This window comes from Felis catus, chromosome D3 (assembly GCF_018350175.1).
Source record: "Felis catus isolate Fca126 chromosome D3, F.catus_Fca126_mat1.0, whole genome shotgun sequence".
In the NCBI taxonomy this organism is placed as follows: domain Eukaryota; kingdom Metazoa; phylum Chordata; class Mammalia; order Carnivora; family Felidae; genus Felis; species Felis catus.
The window spans coordinates 37,291,286-37,318,556 of NC_058379.1; the positions used below are offsets into that span (position 1 = coordinate 37,291,286).

A 27,271-nucleotide genomic window follows, 5' to 3' on the forward strand; every position below is an offset into this window, starting at 1 on the left:
TAATTTTTAAGTGTTTAGAGATTTTCACGTTGTCCTAATGTTACTGACATCTAGTTTGATTCCTTTATGGACAGAAAAGATACCTTGTGTGATTTAAATTATTTTAAATTTACTGAGGTTTGTGTTATGGCCCATGATATGGTCTATCTTTTATAATTACACCTTGATTTATTTACAGAATTTTTAAATATACTACTTTGTATTGTGTGTGTGTGTGTGTGTGTGTGTGTGTGTGTGTGTGTGTGTGTGTGGTTTCTCACGCATTACAATACACATATGTAACATCATGGTCTACTGGGATTGAGGTTTTACTACTTTTAGTGATGTGTAGAAACCTACTTCTGTCAGTTCTCTTTATCTTCATACTTTAAGAATAAATATTAGGGCGCCTGGGTGGCGCAGTCGGTTAAGCGTCCGACTTCAGCCAGGTCACGATCTCGCGGTCCGTGAGTTCGAGCCCCGCGTCAGGCTCTGGGCTGATGGCTCGGAGCCTGGAGCCTGTTTCCGATTCTGTGTCTCCCTGTCTCTCTGCCCCTCCCCCGTTCATGCTCTGTCTCTCTCTGTCCCAAAAATAAATAAACGTTGGGAAAAAAAAAAAAAAGAATAAATATTTAATTCTATTTATTCTTAGTTCTTTGAATTAAAAATAACATAAGTTAAAGGAAGAAGACCACTAATGCATATATTATTTCATTTTTAAAACAGAAAGATAATCCTGATATTCCTAGCATAACTAAACTTTACCTATTTACTTTGAAATTACTTTACCATTAATAACCAGTAAGTAGTTCTCCTAATTGGTAGAACCCTAACAAATTTTACAAATAAACCTAATTTTAGAACTTTTAGATTTACTTAAAAATTGTGAAAATAGTATAGACAGTTCCATATTCCCCACACTTGGTTCCCCCTATTATTAACATCTAACATTAATACGGTACATTTGTCACAACTAATGAATATAATACATTGTTATTAACCAAAGTTCATATTTCATTCAGATTTTCCTAGTTTTTACCTAGTATCTGTTTTCTGTTCCAGAGACCCACCCAGAGTATTGCAATATATTTAGTAATTATAGTTGGTTGAATAGTGTCCTTTCCAAAATTCATGTCCACCTGGATCTTTAAGAATGTGACTTTATTTGAATACACGGTATTTGCTGATGTAATCACTTAAGAATCTTGGGATGAAATCATCCTGGATTCAGAAGATGCCCTAAAATCCACTGAGTCTTTATTAAGAAGGGAAGAAGACACAGAGAAACATAGGGAAGAGGATGATATGAAGATGGAGAGATTGAAGTGATACGTCTATAAGCCATGGAATGCCAAGGATGCTGGCAACCACCAGAAGCTAGGAGAGAGGCATGAGAAACACTCTCCCTCAGAGCCTCCAGAAGGAACCAACCCTGCGGACATATTTGTTCAGACTTCTGGCCTCCTGAACTGAGAGAATACATTTCTGTTGTTTTAAGCCAGAAGGTTGAGGTAATTTGTTACGCAAATACTGGGAAACTAATACCTAGTCATGTCTCGTTAGGCTCCTCTTGATTCTGTTTCTCACCTCTGTCTTGTTTTTGACATCCAAGACATCCTGTCTTATTTCAGGAAGACACATCAGGTATTTTGTAGAACATTTCTAAGTTGGGATTTATCTGATGTTTTTCTCATGTTTAGGCTGAAGTTATATGTTCTTGGGAGGAAAGCAACAGATGTAAAGTGCCATTTTCATCATTTCTTATCAAGGGTACATACTATGAGCATGACTTAGCATTGTTGATGTTAATCTTGGTCACCTGGCTGAGGTCAGATTTCATGACTATGAAGTTGTTCTTTTTCCCTCTTTACATACTGCAATCTTTGGAAGGAAGTCACAATGCAGACAATAAGGGGTGCTGAGCCTCAACCCTTCTTAAATGTAATTACCTTAAATATGTCCTCTACTTACACTGAGCAGCATTATCAGATGTAAAAGTTTTTGCTTCAACCATTAAATATGACTTAAGAAATGCATAACGAGTAGGATAATCTCTTACATTTACTACTGTTTACCTATTCTGATGTTCTCTTTTCCTTTCTGATGCTCCAAGCCTTTGTCAACATTTTCTTTCTATTTAGAGAACTTCCTTTATCCATTCTTTATGGGTAAGTCTGAAAAATCTTAGTTCGGCTTCACCCAAGAATGTCGTTTCCCCTTCATTCTGGAAGGGTATTTTTTGCAGGACTTAGAATTCAAGGTTGACAGCATTTGCTTTCAGTACTTGGAAAAATGTTATGCCACTTCCATCTGGCCTCCAGGGTTTCAGATAAGAAATCTGCTGTCATTGGAATTGGTGTTCCCTATAAGAAAGCCATTGCTTCTCTCTGAATACTTTCAAGGTTTTTTTCTTTGTCTTTAATCTTTACAAGTTTAATTACATTGTTGTGCCAAGGATTTCCTTTGGTTTGTCTTATTTGGGTTCACTTAGTTTCTGGAATATGTCGGTTTACACCTTTTGCTAATTTGGAATGTTATCAGCCATTGTTTATTCAAATACTTTTTCCGTTCCTCTCTGTTTTCTCTACTTTCGGTGCTGCAATGATGCGAATGTTAGCTTTCTTATTATAGTCCATGGATCCCTGAGACTATATTCATTTTTTTAGGTCTGTCTTCTTTGTTCAGAATAAATAATGCTAGTGATATGTCCTCAAGTTTACTGATTATATCCTCTGTCAATTCCACTCTACTATTGAGCCCAGCGAGCGAGTTTTTATTTTAGTGATTCTATTTTTCAGTTCTATAATTTTCATTACATTCTCTTTATAACTTCTATTTGTTTGCTGAGGTTTTCTATTTTTTCATTTTATTCAAGAGAATCATAGTTGCTTGTTGAAGACTTTTTTTTTTTCCTTTGAGATGGCTACTGTAAAATTCTTGTCAGATTAATTCAGACATCTGATTCCATTTAGCACCAGCATTTATCAATTGTCTTTTCTCATTCCTATTGTGATTTTCCTGGGTTTAGGTATAATGAGTGATTCTGTATCATACTGCAGACACTTTTGATATTATGAGACTCTGGATCTTATTTAATCATCATTTTTTGGCAGGCAGTCCTGTTGAAGTATAGCACAAGGTCTGGGTGGGTGTGTATGTTCAGCTTTTTGCTGGGCCCCACTGACACCTGCCCAGTGAAAGTGGGACACCAACTGGCACCGTTCTGCTGCCTCTGATTGAGGGTGTAAGATCAGCCGCCTGCTGGGCTCTGCTGCCACCAGGGAGGGGAAACAGAAGGCTGCCTCAAGCTGCTTTGCTGCTGCTGGGTGAGGGTAAAGCTCAGCTTATCGTTGGACCATACTGACTCTGAGGGTGGGTTGAAGCTGGGGGATACTGTCTGCCTCTCATAGACTCGTCAGGTCTCCCCACTGCTGGGTTGAGGTGCTGACACTAACGTGGCTGGGAACTGGATCACTAAGGGATTCTGCTGGGTGGGGCATGCAGATCAGTGGCCTGCTTGGTCCCACTGAGACCACAGGTGTGATGGTGTGCTCTTCCAGTTCCTGTTTGGTTGGAGTAGGGTAGGTACTGCCAGAATGGTGCTTTGTGGTTAGACCACTCTCTCCCCAGTCCTTTGGCTGGGAGCAGGCTCTTCTTGGAACTTTTGTTGTCTGCGTCTGTGCCATGTTGGAGGTTTCTGCAGTTCCTGCCTGGATATGTGGGAGGCAATAAGGAAACCCAAGAATTCACCACCATGTTGTTTCAGAGGCCCGATGTCCTTAGGTGGTCAGCACTCGTTTTTCTACCTTTCAGTGTCTTCCTACACTTGTCGTTAGGTTATGTCCGAGGGTTTTCAGTCCTAAGAGGGAGGATCTGGGAGAAGGAGACTTCTCTCTTCTTTTTTTTACTTAAACAGAACAGCCTCTAGTGAAACAGGCAAAAATGGGCCACTTTACAACTAAACTGAAATTGGCCACAGTTCTAACTGGTGAAGAAAATGGACTGGACAAAATCTGTTGAAGAAGTTCATACAAAGAATTTGCATCTGTCTGCAGTCACTGATTCTGACTTACTTTTGCCAGAAACATTTCATTCTACAAAAGGTCTACATGACAGCACAGAGGCAGTTTTGTCATGCGTGTGACTAGGAATCTATTGTGTGTTCAAATCCTCCCAGTGGAATTTCAAGTCTTTCTATTACCGTCTAGTGGTAACTACTTATGGTGTCTTCACAGTGAAGAGAAGTAAGTTTTTGGGGCTCCTGTTGGCCCCTATTATTTTCTTTTTTTATATAGTACATACATAATATGCACATATCCTACATAAAAACACTTGAAGAATTTTCACAAAGTGAACATACCATGTAACCAGCCCCCATAGTCTAAAAAAAGAACTTCTTAGAAGCCACTATCATGGCTTCTTGGTCACTATCCCTTCCACCCTTACAGAAAGCCACTAACCTGGCTTCTAATACTACAGGTTACTTCTATTGGCTACTCCTGTTTTTTTTTTTTTTTTTTAACTGAAATATTTCTATCAAGTTAGTCGATTCTTACACGTATGAAATATAATATAGAAAGATGCTTCATACTCTTTGCCCACTTTTCCCAAAATGGTAACAAAAATACAGTATAATGCTAGTTAGAATCCTGACATTGATACGATCCACCCATCTTCTTTAGATTTCCCATTTTACATGTACTCATTTGTATGCATGTGTGTACTAAGTTCAGTACAACTTGTACAGGTTCTTATCTACCACCAGAGTCAAGATACTGAGCAGCTCCAATATCTCCAGGTCCTTGTATCACCCTTTTATGACCATACCCGTCTCTCTCCCATGATCTGCCCTCCCCAACTTTTGGCAACTGCTAATCTACCCTCCACTTCTAAAATTTTGTCATTTCAAAATGTTATATAAATGGAGTGTTACGGTACGTAACCTTTCTCAACTGGCTTGTTCCCACCCTCAACATGGGTACTCCTTTTTAGTATGATTGGAAAGCTTTTCTTTAAGAACCTCCATCAGTTTTACTAGAAACCCTCAAACTGCACCTGCTGTCTAATGGACAGATTTAAACTAGTGCTTCTCATCTTTTAAAAACCTCAGGGCAAATGTTTATCCTTTAATAAGTATGCCTAGACAAAAATCATCCTGATTTATGGTGTTTCAAGACGACTTAGGGCAAATGAGGAAAGGATTTTTTTTTTTTTTTTGTAAATAGAATTCTGATCTCAAGATTAATTAGCAGTAGGTTTTAAGAAAGACAACAGCAATGATGCCCGTTCAACTACATAAGCTTATGTATAGGCTTTATATATAGGCATGTTGAAGCCCAGTGAAGCCTGGAATGGTATTCTAGGTATCTATAAAACTAACTTGCTATCTTTTTTATTCTAATAAAAAGTAAACTCATTGAGTAAATGAAACCACCAAGATAGAAGATATCTATTAAGAATTCTATTTGTAGAAATTTCTTCAAAAAATACCCCTCCCCAAAAGAAAAAGAAACAAACCAAACATTTCTGTTATCAACAATTCTATGTTCTACTTAATTTCTTTCTCTACTTTTCACTTACTCTATTGGTAAAGTCCCCAAAATAACAGGTTCTAATTTTTCAAAAAGGCCAAGTTTGTAAATGCCTGGGAGTTACTTACCTGATAAAAGATCATCTTCCTTGTACAGAGACCTATACTCACTTTTACTCACCTGTTCTCATATTGAAATTTTGCCAGTATGTCTTTGGCTTTGGTGTGACTATTGAGTTGAATGGCCATGGACACCTTAGAGAGAAGTGGAGCATGGACCCTTATGACTCCTTCCGGCACGTCAGACTGCCAATGAGGAAAAATTCGGTACATTCTGTCAAACTAGGATGAATATCGCTTTAATGATTGCACTTTAAAGATGTGAAAATCAGTGGCATTATGAATTAGGAAAACATGTAAATATGACCAGTATTTAACCAGAATGAAACACTGCTTTCTTTTTAACAGGAGATTCACTAATGAGTAAACTTAACCTGGGATTTTACTTTTGTTACATACTTAAGGCACTTGCTATAGTCCCTTAAAATAATAAGACAAGTAACACTAGGTTATGACAAAATCTCATGTTTCTATCAGTTCATTTTGTGCCCTAAATAAGCTTACTTCAAGCAGGAGTCTGTATTTCAGTATATTTTAAGAAGAGTCACCTTCTGAAAAATTTGAGAATCAATTAGAGAATACAGCTTTTTAAAAATCCTTTTTCTTTAGTTAGTAACAATGATTGGCTGGCCCAAGTTGAATTCCAGATGGGGATTTAAAACTTGATCCCTCAAAGTGTGCTGATAACACTCTGAAGAGCAGGTGTGGACTGCTGAGCATCTCTGCTTTCATATGACAGGACTGGCCTGGAGACCTACCTTGGAGCTCTGATTAAATGAAATAGTCAGAGAATGGCACTTAGGTCTAATTAACATCAACTGATGTTTTTTCAGGACTGGAAAATTTCTTTTGTTTCAAAATTTGGAATGTTTTAAAAACGAATTCTCCATCTAGATATGAACGGAAATAAATTTCTACCTGAGGATCTGGCTACTTCTAAGGCATTTTATCAAATTTGAACATTCTCAAAAAATGGCATTGTTGATATAGAAAGTTTATGTTGAACTGACTCAATATATACCCTAGAAGGAACATATTATGGGTTGAATTGTGTCCCACAATAGATATGTTGAAGTCTTACCCCCCAGCAGCTGAGAATATAACCTTATATGGAAATAGGGTCACTGCAGATGTAATTAGCTAAGACAAGGTCATATGGAACAGAGTGGACGTATATCCACTATGGCTACCGTCCTTCTAAGAGGAGAAGAGACATAGACACACACACACAGCATGTAAAGATGGACACAGAGATTGGAGTGATACATCTACAAGCTAAGGAACACCAAGGATTGCTGGCATCACCAAAAGCTAGGAATGATGTCAGAAATAGGTCCTTCTCTCAAGGCCTTCAGAAGGAACCAACGCAGCTGACACCCTGATTTCAGAATTTTAGTCTCCAGAACTGTGAGAGAATACATTTCAATTATTTTAAGCTGTTCAGTTTGTGGTGCTTTGTGACAACAGCACTAGGAAACTAATAGAAAATATTTTAAAATACAGTCAGTTCTTACGGTCCTTTCCTACTATTACCAGCAAGAACCAGGACAGCATGCCAGGGAATGGATGCTGAGAAAGTTGGACTTGGTGGGGGGAGGTGCAGAGCGTCCCCAGAGTCTTGGAGTCAAGACTATACTCCTAAAACCCTCTCTTGGTCATTTTCATGCCCTTCCTCTCCCAGCTCCCCAGAAGCCTCTGTAAGATAAATTCCACATTCCTGACATTACTGAACCTGTGATCATAATCACATTTTCCCTATTAATATAGTATTCATACTTGCGTACAGAATGCCTAACCATACATTTTGAGTCATAAGTTAGCATATTCTCTCCCTATACTATTCCTTCATGTGCCACATGAAATGCTAAGTCTGAAGGATGTCTCATGATCAAATTAAAAAAAAGATATGGTACAGGGTGCCTGGGTGGCTCAGTCGGTTAAGCACCCAACTTCAGCTCAGGTCATCGTCTCACAGTCCGTGAGTTCGAGCCCTGCGTTGGGCTCTGGGCTGACAGCTTGGAGCTTGGAGCCTGCTTCAGATTCTGTGTCTCCCTTTCTCTCTGCCCCTCCCCCATTCATGCTCTGTCTCTGTCTCAAAAATAAATAAACATTAAAAAAAATTAAAAATAAATAAATAAAAATGATATGGTAAATATATCCAGAGAATATCATGTAGGGAGTTAATACTTAGAGAGGAAAGGAAATTACTTATTTTCTTACCATTCTTCTTGAAGAGGGTGATTTTTGTAGTACCTTTGAAGTCTTGGGGCTTATAACCTAAATAAAACACATTTAGTCCTCAGGATTAACATTAGGAAAACGAGCACATGCTGCTATTAGAAGTGTAAATTGTCACAGTCTTTATGGAAAATATTTGGGGAATATTTATCAAAGTATAAAATGACCCAACAATGTCACATCTGTAAGTTTATCCTAGAAATATACTTCATTTGTGAGAAATAATGTCTATACAATTTTGTTCACTGATGCATAAATCTTAATAGCGAAAGGCTGGACATGATCTCACCTTTTACCAATATGAATTGCTTACATAAATTAAGTTACGTCTACAGGACATCATGCAAAAGAAGCAAAGAAGGCTTTGTGAACTGATATAGAATGAACACCATGATTTCTTAAGTCGGTATAGCAAGACAAAGGACAACATTTCATGTATATTACCGTTCATGCTAAAAGGGGGAAGAACACTATTGAGAATTCAGCTCAGCTATCCATGGTGTTGCTGCCTTAGCATCCATTTTGTTTGGCCAAGTAGCCTGCAGTGACCTTAAATGGACAGTAGTCCCTTGTGTAAGCCTATGCCCTAGATAACAGCCCATGGAGTCACAAGCAAATCATAGAGTGCTGTTATGACTTTCCCTGTAGCCCTTCTGATCAACAGTCTCCCCACTCCCACGGTTGTGCCCTTGTGTGAACCTTAGATAAGACCATAGTGGGATTCGCAAAAATCCCACTCTTTTGGTTTGAATTGACCAAATTGGCCTTAGCCTGGGAACCCCAAAGCATTGCACCCATCGACTCTAACCAAGGAATGTGCCCCAGGTTCTGTGGCTCAGTCTACTTCTTGCCTTGACATGCACTTACAGCTCCTTGGGGGCATGCTTTATACTTCCTCCAGAACCTCTGAGTAATAAACTTTTCTATTTCAATTTCTCTTATGGTTTGTTTTTGAGCTGTGATTCACCACCCAGTGCCTTTGTTCCACTTAACAAATGTTAATTTAACAACATCATAAGAAACATATATTTATATTTGCTTGCATGTGCATAGTGCTTCTTTGGAAGTATATACGCCTGCATATTCCTGGGCACACCCACCCTATCATGGTGACATGATAGTAAGCTCATGGAAGCTCATGGTAAGCTCATGGAATAGACTTCAGTAGCCACACAAAACAAAGAATTCAAACATTACGAAATCAGCTCAGCAGAAAAGTAATTAAACAAAGCAACAACAGCTACAAGAAGAAGCAAGAAACCCTGGGGAGGAGGGGAGAATCTTATTTCCAGAGTTGCCACATTATAATATTTAAAATGTCCATTCTGCAACAAAAAAATTATGAGACAGACAAAAAACATCAAGAAAATGTGGCCCACAGACAGGAAAAAAGGAGTTCCAAAAGTTTCAAAAGAAACTCCTTTAGGAAACCCAGAAAATAGACTTACTAGAAAGAGCCTTTAAATCAGATATTTTAAATATGTTCAAAGAACTAACAGAAACCATGTTTAAAGAACGAAAGGAACCATGAGAACCGTATCTCACCAGATTGGGAATATCAAAAAACAAACAGAAATTATAAATAAGGAATCAAATGGAAATTCTGGACTGAAAAGTCCAACTGAAATAAAATATCCACTAGAGGAGCTCAGCAGCAGATTTAAGGATGCAGAAGTAAAAAATCAGTAAATCTGAAGATACGTCCATTGACACTATCCAGTCTGTGGAACAGGAACTAAAAATGAAAAAAATAAACAAAACCTAAGAAGAATTATAGGATAACATCCACCATGAAGTGCACCAACACATACATAATTAAGAATCCCAGAAGAAGAAAAGGAGCAGAGAATATTTGAAATAATAATGGCTGAAAACTCCCCAAATTTGCTGATAGACATTCATCTATCGATTCAAAAAGCTCAACAAACTCCAAATTGGATAAATGCAAAGAGATCCACAGGAAAATACATCATCATCAAATTGCCAAAAGACAAAGAACCTTGAAAGCAGCAAGGGAAAAGCAGCTCAACCCACACAAGAGATTTTCAGTAAGATTAACAGTGATTTCCCAGCAGAAATCACGAAAGTCAGAAGACAATGGGATAACACACTCAAAGTGCTGAAAGAAAAAAAAAAAGCTGTCAAGCAAAATTTTCTCTGGCAAAACAATACTTAAAAATTAAGAAGAGGCCTTCTAGATGCCATCCCCCGAGAGCTGCCTGTGTTGCCCACCCATGGTCAACCCCTCCATGTTCTTTAATATTGATGTTGCAATGTTTTTCCTTTGAGCTGTTCCAAATTCAACAGAAAACTTTCATGCTCTGAGCACTGGGGAGAAAAGATCAGGTTACAAAGGTTCCAGCTTTCACAGATTATTTTGGGATTTATGTGCCAGGGTGGTGGCTTCCCACGCCATAATGGCACTGTCAGCAAGTCTACCTATGGGGAGAAATTTGATGATGAGAATTTTATCCTGAAGCACACTGGTCCTGGCATCCTGTCCATGGCAAATGCTGGACCCGACACAAAGGGCTCCCAGTTTTTCATCCGCACCATGAAGACTGAGTGGCAAGCATAAGGTGGAAGAGGGCATGAACTCTGTGGAAGTCCCAGAGCACTGTGGGTCCAGGAATGGCAACACCAGCAAAATCATCACCACTGTCGACTATAGGCACATCTAATAAATCTGACTTATGTTTTGTCTGAACCACCAGACCATTCCTTCTGTAGCTCAGAAGAGCACCCCTTAACCCCATCTGCTTAAAAGAGCCTATGATCTTTGTGCTCTTGACACAGTTCTTTAGCTTCCATATTTTCCTTATCCCCCTCTAAGTCCAGCTGATTTACAAAGTTAAGTTTATGATTATTAAATAAAAACTAAACAATCAAAAAATGAAGAAGAAATTAAGACATTCAAAGATAAATAAAAGCATTCCTAGTAGTACTGCCCTAAAAGAAATGTTAAGATAATCAGTCCTTCAGGCTGAGATTAAGGAACACTAGATCGTAACTTGAATCCGTGTGAAGAAATAAAGAACACCAGTAAAGAAAACTAGGTAGGTAAATATAAAAGGAAGCATTAATGTATTTTTAAAAACTCCGATTTTTTTCTAATTTAAAAGAAAAGTGCATAAAGCAATAATTATAAATCTGTGTTGATGGGCACACAATTTGTAAACATGCAACTTGTGGCAAAAGCAGCATAATGTAGGAGATATAGAGGTCTCTAGGGAGAGTATTTATATACTACTGAATTGAAGGTGAAATTAATATGAACTAGATTGCTACAAATTAAAATGGTACTTGTAATTCGCAAGGCAACCACTCAGGAGATTCAAAAATGTGTAGTAGAAGAAATAATTGTGTCTTTCAACAAAAATATATAGTAAAATAGTTAAAGTGGTATATTAGGAAACACTTATACACAAATGAAGGCAGTAATGGAGGAACTGTGGAACAAAAATCATATAAAACACACAGCAAAAAAAACCCCACAAAGAATTGAAAGGATAATAGTTCTGCAACAGCTAGAGACTTCAATACCTCACTTTCAGTAACAGAAGAACTAGGCAGAAGATCAGAAAGAAAACAGAAACCTTCATCTAGACATAACAGACATGTATAGAACACTAGCAACAGCAGAATCTGTTTTTCTAAAGTACACATAGAACAGTTTTCAGGATAGACAATATGTTTTTCAGGCCATAAATCTCAGTGAATTTAAAAATACCAAATTAATATAAAGTATATTCTCCACCCACAATGTAATTAAATTAGAATTCAGTAACAGAAGGTAATCTAGGAAATTCACAAACGTGTGGAAACTATACCATACTCTTAAATAATGAATGGGTCAAAGGAAAATTAGAAAGTACTTTGAGATGGACAAAAATGATACACAATATACCAAAACATATTGGATAGAACGAGAGTAGTTCTCAGAGGAATATTTATAGATGTAAAAGCCTACACTGAAAAAGAAAGAGCTCAAGTCAATAATCTAACTTTCTATAGTAAGAAACTAAAGAAAAAGGACAACTAAACTCAAACAAGCTTAAGAAAATAAATAATAAAGATCAGAATTTTAATAAGGAATAGAGAATAGAAAAACAAGAAAATCAATGGAACAAAAGTTGACCCTTAAAAAAAATCAATAAAATGGACAACCCTTTAGCTAGACTGATGGTGTAAAAAAGAATGAAGATTCAAATTATTACTCCAGCATATAAGCAGGGACATTACCACCAACTTTACAGAAATAAAAAGAATTATAAGGGAACACCATGAACAACTTAGATGCTAATAAATTATATGCCAACAAATTAGATAAGGTGGATAAAATAGACAAAATCCTAGAAACACACAAACTCTCAATACTGGCTCGAGAAGAAATAGTAAATCTGAATAGAGTTATAGCAAGTAAAAAGATTGAGTCAGTACTCAAAAAAATTCCTACAAAGAAAAGTCCAGGACCAGATGTTTTCACTGGTAGGTTCTACTGTAACACCAATCATTCATTCTTAAACCCTTCTAAAAAACAGAAGGGGGGTGGGGGGGGCGCCTGGGTGGCTCACTCGGTTAAACGTCTGACTTCGGCTCAGGTCATGATCTCACAGCTTGTGAGTTCAAGCCCCACTATGGGCTCTGTGCTGACAGCTCAGAGCCTGGAGCCTGCTTCGGATTCTGTGTCTCCCTCTCTCTGCCCCTCCCCTGCTCGTGCTCTTTCTCTGTATCTGTCTGTCTCTCTCTCTCTTAAAAATAAATAAACATCATGGGGTGTGCCTGGCTGGCTCGGTTGGTTCAGCATCCAACTTCAGCTCAGGTCATGATCTGGTTCATGAGTTCAAGCCCTGCATTGGGCTCTGTGCTGACAGCTCAGAGCCTGGAGCCTGCTTCAGATTCTGTGTCTCCCTCTCTCTCTCTGCCCTTCCCCCGCTTGTGCTCTGTCTCTTTCTCTCTCAAAAATAAACATTAAATTTTTTTAAATAAATATTTTTTAAAAATTAAAAAAAATAGAACATGGAGCACTTCCTAACTCATTCTAAAGGCTAGTATTTCCCTGATACCAAAGTCAGACAAAGACATGACAAGAAATTAAAACTATAGATCAAGATCCCTTATGAATGTTGATGTAAAAATCCTCAAGCAACCTGTCTAGTAGCATATTAAAAGGACTGTATACCTTGACCAAGTAGGATTTATCCCAAGAACGCAGGATTAGTTCAATAAATGAAAACCAGTAAGTGTAATACATCATATTAATAGAATGAAGAGAAAAAACCCAATGATCATCTCAACAGATGAAGAAGAAGCATTTGACAAAATCGAACACCTTTTGATGGTAAAAACACCCAACAAATTAAGAACAGAGTTTTCTTGAAGCCCATCCATGTTACCACAAATGGCAAGATTTTGAGGGCATCATGCTAAGTGAGATAAGTCAGACAGAGAAAGACAAATATTGTATGATCTCTCTTACATTTGGAATCTCTAGTTCATAGATACAGAGAATGGATTGGTAGTTGCTGAGGTGGGGAATGGGGTACAAGAAGGAGAAATGGGTGAACTGTTTTTTGTTTTTGTTTTTTAAATTTACATAAATTGAATTTTAAAAATGTAAGAAAAAAAAAGAATGGAATTTTCTCAAACCAATAAAGGCAATCTATGAAAAACCCACATACAACATCATACTTAATGATGAAAGACTGGGCTTTCCCCTTAAGATCAGAAACAAAACAATGATCTCTGCTCTTGTCTTCTTATTTAATATTCTACTGGAGTTCTAGCCGGGATAATTAAGCAAGAAAAATAAAAGGCACAAAGACTGAGAAGAAAGAAGGAAAATTATCTCTATTCACAGATAACATGACCTTATATGTAGAAATCCTAAAGAATTAATACACATAAAACCAAACTTTTAGAGCCAGTAAATGAGTTTAGCAAAACTGCAGAATACAAGATCAATATACAAATATCAATTGTATTTCCATACACAAACAATTAGCCATCCTAAAATGAAATTAAGAAAAACAATGCCAAGGACACCTCGGTGGCTCAGTTAAGTGTCCGACTTCGGCTCAGGTCATGATCTTGCGGTTTGTGGGTTCAAGCCCGGCGTTGGGCTCTATGCTGACAGCTCAGAGACTGGAGCCTGCTGCAGATTCTGTGTCTCCTTCTCTCTCTGCCCCTCCCCTGCTCATGCTCTGTCTCTCTCTCTCTCAAAAATAAATAAACATTAAAAACAGAAAAAGAAAACAATTCCATTTGCAATAGTACCAAAAAGAATAAAATACTTAGGAATAAATGTAATCCAGAAAGTGTAAGACTTATATATCGAAAACCATAAAATATTGTTAAAATAAATTATAGAAAACCTAATAAATGGAAAGATAACCCATTTTCATGGGCTGGAAAATGTAATATTATTAAGATGGCAATATTTCTCAAATCTATCTACATATTCAATGAAATCTCTATCAAAATCCCAACTACTGTTGTTTTTTTTCTTCCAGAAATGAGAAAACTGATCCTAAACCTGATATGGAAATTAGAGGACCCCAAATAACAAAAGTTATTTAAAAGAAAAAGTTGGAACTCTTAATTTTCAATTTCAAATCTTAAAACAAAGCTACAGTAATCAAAACAGTGTGTTGTTGGGGCGCCTGGGTGGCGCAGTCGGTTAAGCGTCCGACTTCAGCCAGGTCACGATCTCGCGGTCCGTGAGTTCGAGCCCCGCGTCAGGCTCTGGGCTGATGGCTCAGAGCCTGGAGCCTGTTTCCGATTCTGTGTCTCCCTGTCTCTCTGCCCCTCCCCCGTTCATGCTCTGTCTCTCTCTGTCCCAAAAATAAATAAATATTGAAAAAAAAATTTAAAACAAACAAACAAACAAACAAAAAAACCAACAGTGTGTTGTTGGCATAAGGAGAGACATATAGATAAATTTAACAGAAGTAAGAGTCTGGAAATAACTACTACATCTATGGTCAATTTTCAACAATAGTATCAAGACCATTTGTTGGGGTAAAGATTCATCTTTTTAACAAAAGACGCTGAGATACTGGATAGCTACATGCAAAAGAAAGAACTTGTATACTCCTACTTCATATTACATACTACAAATAACTCAAAATGGAAGAAAGATGTAAATGTGAGAAAACTAGAAAATTCCTGGAAGAACACAAAGAGTTCAAATCTTCATGACCTTAGATTTGACAAAGGATTGTTTGATATGACAACAAAAACATGACCATCAAAAGATATAGTAGATAAATTATACTTCATCATGACTAAAAACCTTTGTGCATCAAGGGACACAAACAAGAAATTGAGAAGACAACCCATGGAAGGGGAAATAATATTTTCCAATCATACATCTGATAAGGGACTTGTATCTAGAATATATGAAGAACCCCTACAACTTAATAGTAAAAGGACAACCGAATAAAAAATTGGGGAAGAAGCTAAATAGACATTTCTCCAAGGAAGATCCACAAATGGCCAACAGGCACATGAAAAGATGCTCAACATCATTAGTTTTCAGGGAAATGAAAATCAAAACCACAATGAGGTACCACTCTATGCCACTAGGATGGCTAGAATAAAACTTTCTGATAATAAGTTTTTGTGAGGATATGGAAAAATCTAAATCCTCACACACTACTGGTCAAAATGTAAAAATGGGGCAGTTGCTTTGGAAAACAGTCTGGCAGTTCCTCAGATGACTCAACATACAGTTGCTTTATTACCCAGCATACACCCAAGAGAAGTAAAAACATATGTCCACATATAAACTTATAAATGTTTGTAGCAGCATTATTCATAATAAGCAAACAGTATAATCAACCCAAGTGTCCATCAATAAATGAATGGATAAAAAGATATGTGGAAATCCATATAATGGAATACTGTTTGGCCATGGTTCATGGATGAACCATGAAATATAATGCTAAAGAAAATATACCAGTCACAGAAGACCACATATTATATGACTTAATTCATTAAAAGTCCCAAGTAGGGAACTCTATAGAGACAGAAAGTGGATAAGCTGTTGCTTAGGACTGGCAGGAGGAAATGGTAGAGGTGTGCCTAGGGCGATGATAGCCAAAGGGTATGGTATTTTTTTCCAGGTGATGAAATGTTCTAAGGTTGATTGCATTGATGATTTCACATATCTGTGAATATACTAAAAACTATTGAATTTTACACTTTAAATAAAAAACTGTATGATATGAGGATTGTATCTCAATACAGTTGTTTATTTGTTACACAAACTATGCTAAAGCAAAAATTCTTTGAAATGCAATGGAGATTAAAGACTAATCTTGAAGACTAAATATTCTTTTATTATCCAATCACTAGAGAAATCGTTCTCTATTTATTAGACATACCAGATACTGGAATGCCCTAATTCTAGTTCACATGGGACTAAAAGGTTGACTTTTATCTTTTGTGAGAACCATTTTATTTTATTTTATTTTATTTTTTTCCCAACGTTTTTATTTATTTTTGGGACAGAGAGAGACAGAGCATGAATGGGGGAGGGGCAGAGAGAGAGGGAGACACAGAATCAGAAACAGGCTCCAGGCTCCGAGCCATCAGCCCAGAGCCTGACGCGGGGCTCGAACTCACGGACCGCGAGATCGTGACCTGGCTGAAGTCGGACGCTTAACCGACTGCGCCACCCAGGCGCCCCTGTGAGAACCATTTTAGACTTAAGTACTTCACAGAGTATTAAATAATCTTCCAGATAGACCTATTTCAAGAACTTAAACCAGAAGCACATATTTCAACAAAATGGAAAGACCACAGTACTCTGTTATGAATACCATTTCCATAATGTTTATGGTCACAAGACTGATATTTTGTAAGAATACTTTGGTTATAAATTACAAGCTACTTTGTGTTATGCTTTGAGGAATAAAAACCTGGGCAGTAACAACATTTGCACCCTTAGTTTCTTGCCATTACCTCTCGTTCTATGGTCTTCCTCCTCAGCAGCTTTCTGACACTTGGGAGCTGCTTCTTTAACAGCATTGTAGCTTCGTTCATTCTTCTGACTTGCATGATTAGGAAAGATGGAACCTGGAGAAGAAACACTACTTGAATCGAAAGGAAAGTGTGTGGATTAAAACTCCCTGGTAGACTCCATCTTCAGTTATGGTAACTCCTTCTGGCCACTCAGTATCCTGGGAACAGACTGTGGCATTTGTCTTTACATTTTAGAGAAAATGAGAAGCACTCCTGTCTAAGAGGGGAAACATATTCAGGAACAGTCATGAAAGTATTTACAAAGATGCCACAGGCAGCCTGGGATGATCTTCTCATATTTCCTTCTGTGACTAAGGGTATCGCTCGCTCGTGGAGTCTTTACATTTCCTGGGTGCTGGTGGACTTCCAAAGAAAACATCACAGTCATCACACCGTTACTCACCTTCCACAGAATCTTTTGGTATTTAAGCATTAGGCGGATGATGTGGGCTGCAGTGTTTGCTAACTGTAGTTCTTCATAATCAGAATGTTTGCTTCGACTGAAGAAAAGGTTTGGTGCCATTACAGTAGAAATGTTCCATACACTCATTCGGTTTTTTGATTCGTTGGCAATCACTTTATTGAAGAATGTCATGAGGGCCTAGCAAGAAACGGCAGTCACACTATTGTAGATTATCAAAAGGCACCACTAGGTGCTGTCATTCATTTCTATACCCGTTCATGGTGCCCTCTAGAAAACTGTCAGAACTACAGCATGGCTATATAGCATGACTAAATGTGTAATGCTGTCCCCTTTATTACTTAAAAGTGCTAATGAGATATGTGAACTGTTCATTCAATTGTCTGCTTCATGAAAGTATTCCATTTTTATAGAGTTTATTATATTGGAGTCTCTATAAGTAAAAGTTTGCATTGTTTTATTTTCTTTATCCAAAATGAGGTTGACAAATATTAAAGTTATGTAATAAAACTGGGAAGAGGAAGCACTGCAATTCAAATAAACATGAAGTGAAGTTTTGTTATGAAGGAAGAAAAGGAATCCTTAAAAACACCTTAATTAAAATAAAAATTAATGTTTATTTTTTGAGAGGCAGTGAGAGAGAATGAGCAGGGGAGGGGCAGAGAGAGAGGGAGACACAGAATCTGAAGCAGGCTTCAGGCTCTGAGCTGTCAGCACAGAGCCTGGTGTGGGGCTCGAACCCATGAACTGTGAGATCATGACCTGAGCCCAAGCAAAGTTGGATGCTTAACCGACTGAGCCACCTGGAACCCCTAAAAACACCTTAATTTAAAGCACTGTCATTGAAAACTATTTACTGTTTCCTTGGGAAAGGAAAACCCATTAAAAAAAATGTGTATCTCATTAGTCAGTCCAAATGTAAACTCAATTGAAAAATTAAAAAATTTTACTTTCTGGGGGTTATTTTTCCATGCTTTTCAGTTTTCAAATCTTCAGCAGACCAAAGGTAAATGCTTACATGAAGTTGTTCTTGGCATTTAAAAAGAGAGAGAGAGGGAGAGAGGGGGGGGAGATTTGAGAAAGCTTAAAGTTTGGCTAAGCCACCAAAGTACAGATACTTATCAGAACCTTCTGAAATTCACCAAGAGGGCTGAAATCTTTAAAAAAGAAAGAGAAGAGAATAAAAGATATTCTTTAGTTTTTCAAGTTTGAATCTGCTGTAGTATTCTTAATGAGAAAATGGGTAGCACATAATAGTAATTAATAGTTAACATTAATTTGAGGGTTGATTGTGAGCCAAGCATTATTCTTAATACTTCATATATATCACTGACTTTGTCATCATTACAAACCCTGTGAAGTGGGTACTATTATTAATTCTGTTTGACAGATGAGGAAGCTAATGAAAAAATTAAAGTAGCTTCACCCAGTGTGAATTAAGTAAGTGGCAAAGCCAGGATTTGACCTGAGGAAATCTAATTCTTGAGTCAGAGCTCTTGACCTCTACCACACCAGCTTCAATCCTAGATCTAGTCACACTGTAGAGTGGGAAAAAATTTGTGTGTGTGTGTGTGTGTGTGTGTGTGTGTGTGTGTGTGTATGTGTAACCTCTTCACCAGTCCCATGATGTTTTTGAGGATCTTGTTAGAAAAGTATCGAATTACTTGTTTCTGAACAAAATATCTGATGGCAGATGCATCCTTTTTTCCCTTTATATATAAAAGAACACTGTTGAACACAAACCCCAAAAACAAGCTAATAAATTTCCAGCTTTTGAAAAATTATTGAATTACATTAGACACAGACATTCTTATGTCATATCCAATTCCCATCCTTGGGCTGAGGATATGATATAATTGACATACATTATAATTGACCTAGGTATTTTTATTAGGTAGGAGGAAAGGTCCTCACCAAATTGAAATGTCTGACAAGAGGCAGCAGAAAGAATCACCTTTGTTTTCAAGTGTTATGTTTACTGGCCTCAAAATTACGGGCTCTTTCCAGCTCATCTTAACTCAATTTCATTTCAAAGATTCCAAACACCTGTTGTACTTATAACAAATTTACCACTGTATACAGAATCATTACAAAATAACAAGAGGACCTTTTGATTTTTGCCAACATACAGCAAAGAAATAAATCTGAAATAAAGCAAAGAATATTCGGGAGAATAATGGAGTATGAATCGATTACATGTTCTATTATATATTAATGGAGAAATTATTTTTCTGAGTCTAATTTTCCTAATCTGTAAAATGAGGAGACCCTATCAGGTGATTTCCAAAATTCCAAGATCTTAGGATTCTTTAATTAAATTATTTTTGTAAACTTTAAGACCCAAACATTTTACAAATTTCATTTAAATCAGTGATTTCAAATTTCCTCCATGAGTACACTCCTTGGATCTTTTACCACTAGACTGGAGTGAGCAGCTTATACAGTTTTATATTCTGCAGCTTACATAATAGTCTCATTTACTTCTAACATTACGTGCTTCTCCTCCTGCTAACCCTAGCCTGGTGCCGGGCACTAGACAGATACTCAGTACCTCTTAATGGATTGAATGAATAGAACTGAAATGTTCAAAGAAGATTCCAGGATTTACATTCTTTCCTGCCTTCCTCAGGAGAACACCAGTGGGAATGCGCAAAGACAATTATAAGTTGGCAGTGTGCTGAGCTGGCTTAGTCAGTTGTCATCTTGGGTTCCACTTTTCCATCTAAACCATTTTCTCTAAGAAGGGCCAATCACAGACCATGAGGTTGATACCACATACCTGAGCTGTGTCCCTGTTGGCATCGGGCAGGGCCATGACCATGAGGTGTAAAGCTTGAAACTGTACTTTGATGGGAGGCCCTCCTAACAAGAAAACAGAAATAACCACACATTTTGAACAACACTGAAGCATTCTGACAGCATTTCTTCCTAACATCTGGCGGCACAGGAGGGCTCCTGACAGCTTTCAGTGGTAAAGACTCAGGTTTTATGCCCAACAATGTAAATTTGTTAACCTGGACAAGAGCCTCAGTCTATCAACTCCTTTTTCACATCCCATGATGCCACTGTAGAGACAGGTGGCCAGTGAGCGCCTCAAAATAATTCTAGATTTGTATAACATTTCCCTTTTCAAAGTACTTCCAGTGGTCCTGCTTTACTTGTATGCTATAAACAGAAGGTTTAAAAGCTCAAGTCAACAGAAAGTAAATCTTGTTTCCACATGATGAGGCAGCAAAGTACAATTATTAGGAGCACAGATTCTAGAACCAGGTTCAAATCCTGCATCTACTACTTAGCTACTGAATGACCTTGGGCAGGCTATTTAAGCCCTCATTGCTACTATTTTACCATCTGTAAAATGGGAGTAGTCACCTCACTGGGTTGTTACAAAGACTAAATGAGTGAGTATGTATAGCGTTTGCATCAATGCCTGTACATAGTTAGCTCTGTATGTGTCCGTTCTTTTTATTATGATTAATGACACTTATTCTAGATCTACAGTTGGATCTCCAGAGATTCTTGAGTATTTTATTCCTGGATAATGACAGAAGATGGCGCCAGAGGGCTGGCATTCATACTTGAGTATTCTCAAAGCTGGCTTTTTTCCCCGTTTTAGGGAAAGAATTTTAGGGATTCCATCCACAACTGGATAATCCACAACCAGCTGTGCTGAAAATGTAGAGCATATCAGAGCATTCTAGGCTTTTCTTTGTCTCTCTGTATTCTCTTCACAATGGTCTCTTGGTGAGGAGTTCCTGAAGGGAAGCATTATGTTCTAGCATCCCTGGAGAGTTTTCAAGTTGAAGGAAAATCTATTTATATTCAGTGGATAAAAGGTAGTCAACTGCCTGTAAAGCTACTCAGCTTTACAGCAGTGGAAACACTCTTGTGACAAGCTACTGGGTTACAGGAGATGGTGCCCATCCTAGTTAGCAGTAGATGACTAATGTATATAATCATGTAACAGACAAACAGTTGGGAACATTATTATAGGGCTGTATCATTCTCTTGGCATAATCCCCATGTGGATTTTTGGAAATTTACGTAAAACTTGTAAACAAGAATGACACAGGTTCAGGATGTTTTTGAAAATGGCCAATGTACACTGATGTGAGTTTACCTGATTAATAGGAACTATCAGGAGCATATCTCAGTATAAAGCACTGAGGGACACATAAGGCATTATTTTAATGAATAAACTGCAGGCTAATCTTCTCATGCAACCAAAAGTGTTCTTTGGCTGGCTGGGGGAGCAACAAATGCAGCTGCAGGTTCTGTATTTCTACTAATTTCAGAGCAATTATGAAAATACTTTTAAGACTAAAACTCTGTCAACTGGCAAATAATCTATTTTCATTTTATTTAGGTAACTTGCCCCTACCCCATTTCGTGGTTAACCGTTTTGTAGTTAATTCATTTACTGCACCCTGGTTAGGATTATTTTCCCAGGAAGTTATTAAACTTTTCATAAAAGCATCTAACGCTTGATGGATGAACTATTAGTGTTTTAATTTTGTGGACAATTTTGGGGCCGAGTTTGGGAAGAGAAAGCAATTACACTCAACGATTACATTCTCCAAACCCCATTTTAGAGAATAAAGAATGGCAGCTTAAACACACGTACCCACAATTTCTTCTTTCAGAAAATCTCGTTATAACTAGAGCTTACACTAAGGTAGCAAAAAGGCCATTTTCCCTGCTGGTAGGAGTCCAGAACTCTGGGCTTCCTGCGGGGTCGGCTGCTATCAAATCAATCACTGCAACATAGTATTTTTCACTTTCAAAGTCATACAAAGAAACATGGACTCCTCTGTGAACCTTTTCAGGATATTTTCCAGATTTTCTCCCTTCAATGAGGTGTACTGGCTGCGGTCAGATGGGGAACAATGATGCTACAGAAACTAGTGTATTTGTATACCTTTCTTAATAGGATTCTCTGACCAGATCTGGCATAATTTTATAATACCAAGAAGCCACAAACACAATAAAATCCTCTGTGGCACCACTTTGTTGTAACGAAATTATTTAGTATATACACGACAGATGAAAGTAAAGATAATACTTCTGCAGCCCATTTTCCAGGAGAGCAAACTATGCAAAAAATCCTATTTTGGGGGGCTTATAAACTGAAGGGAGGAACTCTTGCTTCTGTATGGCTAAGTAAGCTCCTTCCTGACCAATCCTCCTGAAGGGAACTATAAACGCTGGACAAAATACAAAAAACAACTCCCTAAGGCAGTGGAGAATTAATAAAAGCAGGCAGATTCAGAAGACTGGACACCTGGAATTAGAGAATGGCACAGGCAGAGTTTCCCACTTCTCTAGCTTTTAGTCTGAGGTCAGGCTATAGTCAGTATTGCATGAGGTAGCTAAAGCTCCAAAAGAAAACTCCAGTCTTTCTGTCCTCAACAGCTAAAAGACAGGATTCAAGATGCCTACAACCACTGGGAAATTATGGGCAAAGGCCCTGATTCTGGCATAAAGTCCTGGCTGACCTAAACCAAGAATGTATGGAGTAGCACAGGTAAGGATTAAATAACTAGACTGATGGTTGAGCTGCTTCCAAAAGACCACTGGCAATTTGAGTTCAAATTGGTCGAAATAAATGGTTGGCTTAAATACAAACAAACAAACAAATGACAAAAACCATAACAGAACTCCAAACCTCACTCTTTGGGGAAATTATGGAACACAGAGTCTCCAAAACACAATATTTACACTGTTCAGGATACAGTTTAAATTTACTTGACATGCAAGAGTGGTGCATTCTCAAGGGAAAAGACAATCAACAGAGACCAACTGTGAGATGACCCACATCTGTGGGGATTAGCAGACAAGGATTCTGAAGCATCTATCATAACTATGTTCAGTGATGTGAAGGAAAGTATTCTGATAATGAATGAAAACATAGGCCATCTCAGCAAATAAATAGAAAATACTTAGGGGCACCTGGGTGGCTCAATCGGTTGAGTGTCTGACTTCGGCTCAGGTCATGATCTCACAGTTCGTGGGTTCAAGCCCTGAGTTGGGCTCTGTGCTGACAGCTCAGAGCCTGGAGCCTGCTTTGGATTCTGTGTTTCCTTCTCTCTCTGCCCCTCCTTTACTCACTATCTGTATCTCTCTCCTTCAAAAATAAACATTAAAAAAAAAAAAAAAGAAAATACTTAAAAAGGAGGCAAGAATATGACAAAAGAGGCAAAAATATCCAATGAGGAAAAGATAATCTCTTCAACAAATGGTGCTGGGATAACTGGACAGTCACATAAAAAGAATGAAACTAGACCCCTGCCTTATACTATACACAAAAATGAACTCAAAATGGATTAAAGACCTCAATGTGAGACCTGAATCCATAAAAATTCTAGAAGAAAGCACAGGCAGTAATCTCTTAACATCAGCCACAGAAACACTTTTCTAGATATATCTCCACAGGCAAGGGAAACAAGAGCAATATTAAACTATTGGGACCACACCAAAATAAAATACTTCTGCATAGTGAAGAAAATCATCAACAAAACAAAAAGGCAACCAACTGAATGGGAGAAGATATTTACAAATGGTATATATGATAAGGGGTTAGTATGCAAAATATATAAAGAACTTATATAACCCAACCCCCCAAAACCCCAAATAATCTGATTTAAAAAATGGGCAGAGGACCTGAATAGACATTTCCCTAACAAGACATACAGACATAAAAATGGCCAACAGACACATGAAAAGATGCTCAACATCAGTAATCATCAGGGAAATGGAAGATCAAAACCACAATGCAATATCACCCTACACCTGTCAGAATGACTAAAATAAAAACACAAGAAATTACAAGCGTTAGCAAGGATGTGGAGGAAAAGGGACCCTCGTGCACTACTGATGGGAATGCAAACTGGTACAGGCACTGTGGAAAACAGCATGAAGGGTCCTAAAAAAATTGAAAAGGTAAATACCATATGATCCAATAATTCCAGTATTCAACTAATAAAAATAAAAACACTAATTCAAAAAGATATATGCACCCCTATGTTTATTGCAGCATTATTTACAACAGCCAAGACAGGGAAGCAACCCCAGCATCCACTGATGGATGAATGGATAAAGAAGATGTGGTGTGAAAAATAAAATAAAATAAAGATGTGATGTGTGCATGTATGTGTATATACACATTCGATGTGTACCATGTGTGTATGTATATACATAAATACATACAATGGAATATTATTCAGCCATAAAAAAACAAAATCTTGCCATTTGCAACAACATGGATGGATCTACAGGATATAATACTAAGTGAAATAAGTCAGAGAAAAAAAGGGTCACATAATTTTACTCATGTGCAATTTAAGAAACTAAACAAATGAACACAGAAAAAGAGAGACAAACAAAAAACCAGACTCTTAAATATAGAAAATAAACTGGTGGTTGCCAGAGGGGGGTGGGCAGGGAAGGGATGAAAAATATAAAGGGGATTAAGAGTACACTTATCATGATGAGTGCTGAAAAATGTATGGAATTATTGAATAATTACACTGTATACCTGAAACTAATATAACACTGTGTATTAACTATAATTCAATTTTAAAAAAGCACCAACTAGAAACTCTACAACTGACAAAACACAGTATCTGAAACACAAAAAGAATGAAGCTCTTTGAGAGTTTCTCTCATAAAACAAAACACTACCTCATACGAAGAAAAGAGATACTGGTCACAGATGGCATGTGAATTAAAGCTTAAGAAAAAAACCTGCCTTGCCTATCATATTCTCTTCTGTGAAGACCCAAAGGATTATATTATGAATCTGGTTTAGTTAAAATTTTTGCAGACTTAGAACCTATTAATATTTAGGACAAGTTTTGTCATAAAAATTAGAACCTGGCCATTATTTTCTTTCTGGTGGTTTTAAGGATTTTATACTTCTGGTAAACCTGCAGAAAGCTGTAAACTGGCAGATATAGATATCATTTGTTAGGCTCACACAGTGTTTTCACATTTGAATCTGTGGCTGATATTTTCAAATTAACAGTTTCCCCATTAAAGTGTGGATTTTGGCTCTCACTCCCGCATGGTAACCATTATTTAGAGTTGAGCAGTGGCCAACCTCTTTATATGGGGTGTGTCCTTTCTGTTTGTCCCTGGTGTTTTCTGTCCATGTGGAATTGCCATTTATTTAAGGTTTGTACACAGTTAGGCTTGTGACCCCCGAGTTCCTCAGGTTAGCAGGCAAAGCCCCCATCATGTAGCCTCATTCTACTTTCCTAAATTTCTCTTTTGTCACATCTCTATAATAGTCAACCCTGAGGCTGAAACCATGCCAAATTATTCCCTCACTGCCAAATACAACACACACTTTCCAGTTTCCATGCTTTTATCCAAGTTCCTCACTTAAGGCCTAATCTAGGGGACTGTAATTTTCAAAAACACTATAGTGATATTGTAATTTTCAGAGACAAAACATCTTCTGTGTAGCCTATATTGTGTGTTACACATCATCAAACCCAGGACTTCAGATTTAAAGAAGGGAGAGACCTTCTATATTTGGAAGGACTATTACACATGAGGCACAATTCTAGATGTCTTCATTCAATAACCATATCAACCCTGACAAGCAATTATTATACGTAATTTGTAGGTACAGCAATGAAGCTGAGAAAGGTTGATTACATGGCTAACAGATGGCTGAGCACGAATTCAAATCTCAAGAGCCTGACTTTCAACATCTTCTCTTTTAACAATTACAAAACCCTCTAACTTTTATCTACCAAACTTAATATATAAATACGAAAAGAGATGATTGTCTACCATCGAACTCAATACTTCACTAAGCACTTCCAGGAAATAGCAAATCTGTACATTTACGACCACATGTGATTATGCATTTTTCTTCTGCTCTGTGGCACTTTATTGACCTGATATGTCAGTCCATTCACACTTAACTTCTTCTACCTACTTTCCATTAGAGTGATGAAGGCAGGTATATATTCCACGGGGAAGAGAGAGGTGGGTAGTTCTCTGAAAAATGCTTTCAACATTACTGCAGCTTCTCTATGGCACATTCTGTCCCATTTAAATTTATCAGAATTAAACTTGGCATCCAGTTCTTCACGGTATTGCTGAAAATCAAGAAAAACAGTCAACATTCAAGGCGTTTTATTTTACCACCTGACCCCCTTTTTCCCTTATAAAAACTGTCATTACATAAATTATTTTTGTAAACAGATTGAAAAGCCAACATCTCCAAAGCCTTACTTTTTCAACATAATTAATGAACTGAAATAGCTATTTCTGAATGAATTCTTCTAAACCCTTTTAAGAATAATGTTAATATGGGGCGCCTGGGTGGCTCAGTCGGTTAAGCACCCATCTTTGGCTCAGGTCATGATCTCATGGTTTGTGGTTTTGAGCCCTGCGTCAGGCTCTGTGCTAACAGCTCAGAGCCTGAAGTCTGCTTTGAATTCTGTGTGTGTGTCTCTCTCTCTTCCCTTCCTCCACTTGCTCGCTCTCTCTCTCCCAGAAATAAATAAACATTTTAAAAAAAGAAAAGAATAAGGTTAATCTTGGGACCCTTGGGCGGCTCAGTCGATGAAGCATCTGGCTCTTGATTTCAGCTCAGGTCATGATCTCATGGTTTGTGAGACAGAACCCCATGTCGGGCTCTGTGCTGACAGTATAGGGCCTGCTTGGGATTCTCTCTCTCCCTCTCTCTCTGTCCCTCCCCCATGCACACATGTGTGCACGTACAGTCTCTCACTCTCTCAAGTTTTTTGTTTCTGTGGTTTTGGCAGAATATCACCTATCCCCACAGGATAAATGTACTGATTTGACAAAGCCTTCACTACCCTTTTTTTTGTCATAATCTCTTCTTTCTGCCATCCTTGTCATCTACTTCTAAATTAGAACAAGAATGTATGCCTCTCAACTAGTTCTCATGCAGAACAAACAATATCCCAATAAAGGAA

At 37.7% G+C, this 27,271-nt stretch overlaps 1 protein-coding gene across 24 annotated transcripts in view; it reads right to left on the reverse strand.

Annotated features, from left to right (window-relative positions):
• The window catches only part of ARHGAP28 (Rho GTPase activating protein 28), a 330,654-nt gene that overhangs the window by 112,345 nt on the left and 191,038 nt on the right, over positions 1-27,271 (reverse strand). For 23 of the 24 annotated variants that reach the window (XM_023241766.2, XR_006587776.1, XR_006587777.1 and 20 more), the window contains 6 exons: positions 26,263-26,425; positions 20,095-20,177; positions 17,298-17,495; positions 16,835-16,948; positions 7,850-7,906; positions 5,691-5,815 (listed from right to left, as the gene is read on the reverse strand). In XM_023241766.2, coding sequence (XP_023097534.2) covers positions 5,691-5,815; positions 7,850-7,906; positions 16,835-16,948; positions 17,298-17,495; positions 20,095-20,177; positions 26,263-26,425 — 740 coding nt within the window. The remainder of the gene's footprint in view (positions 1-5,690; positions 5,816-7,849; positions 7,907-16,834; positions 16,949-17,297; positions 17,496-20,094; positions 20,178-26,262; positions 26,426-27,271) is intronic. The other variant, XR_006587781.1, reaches the window with a different exon arrangement.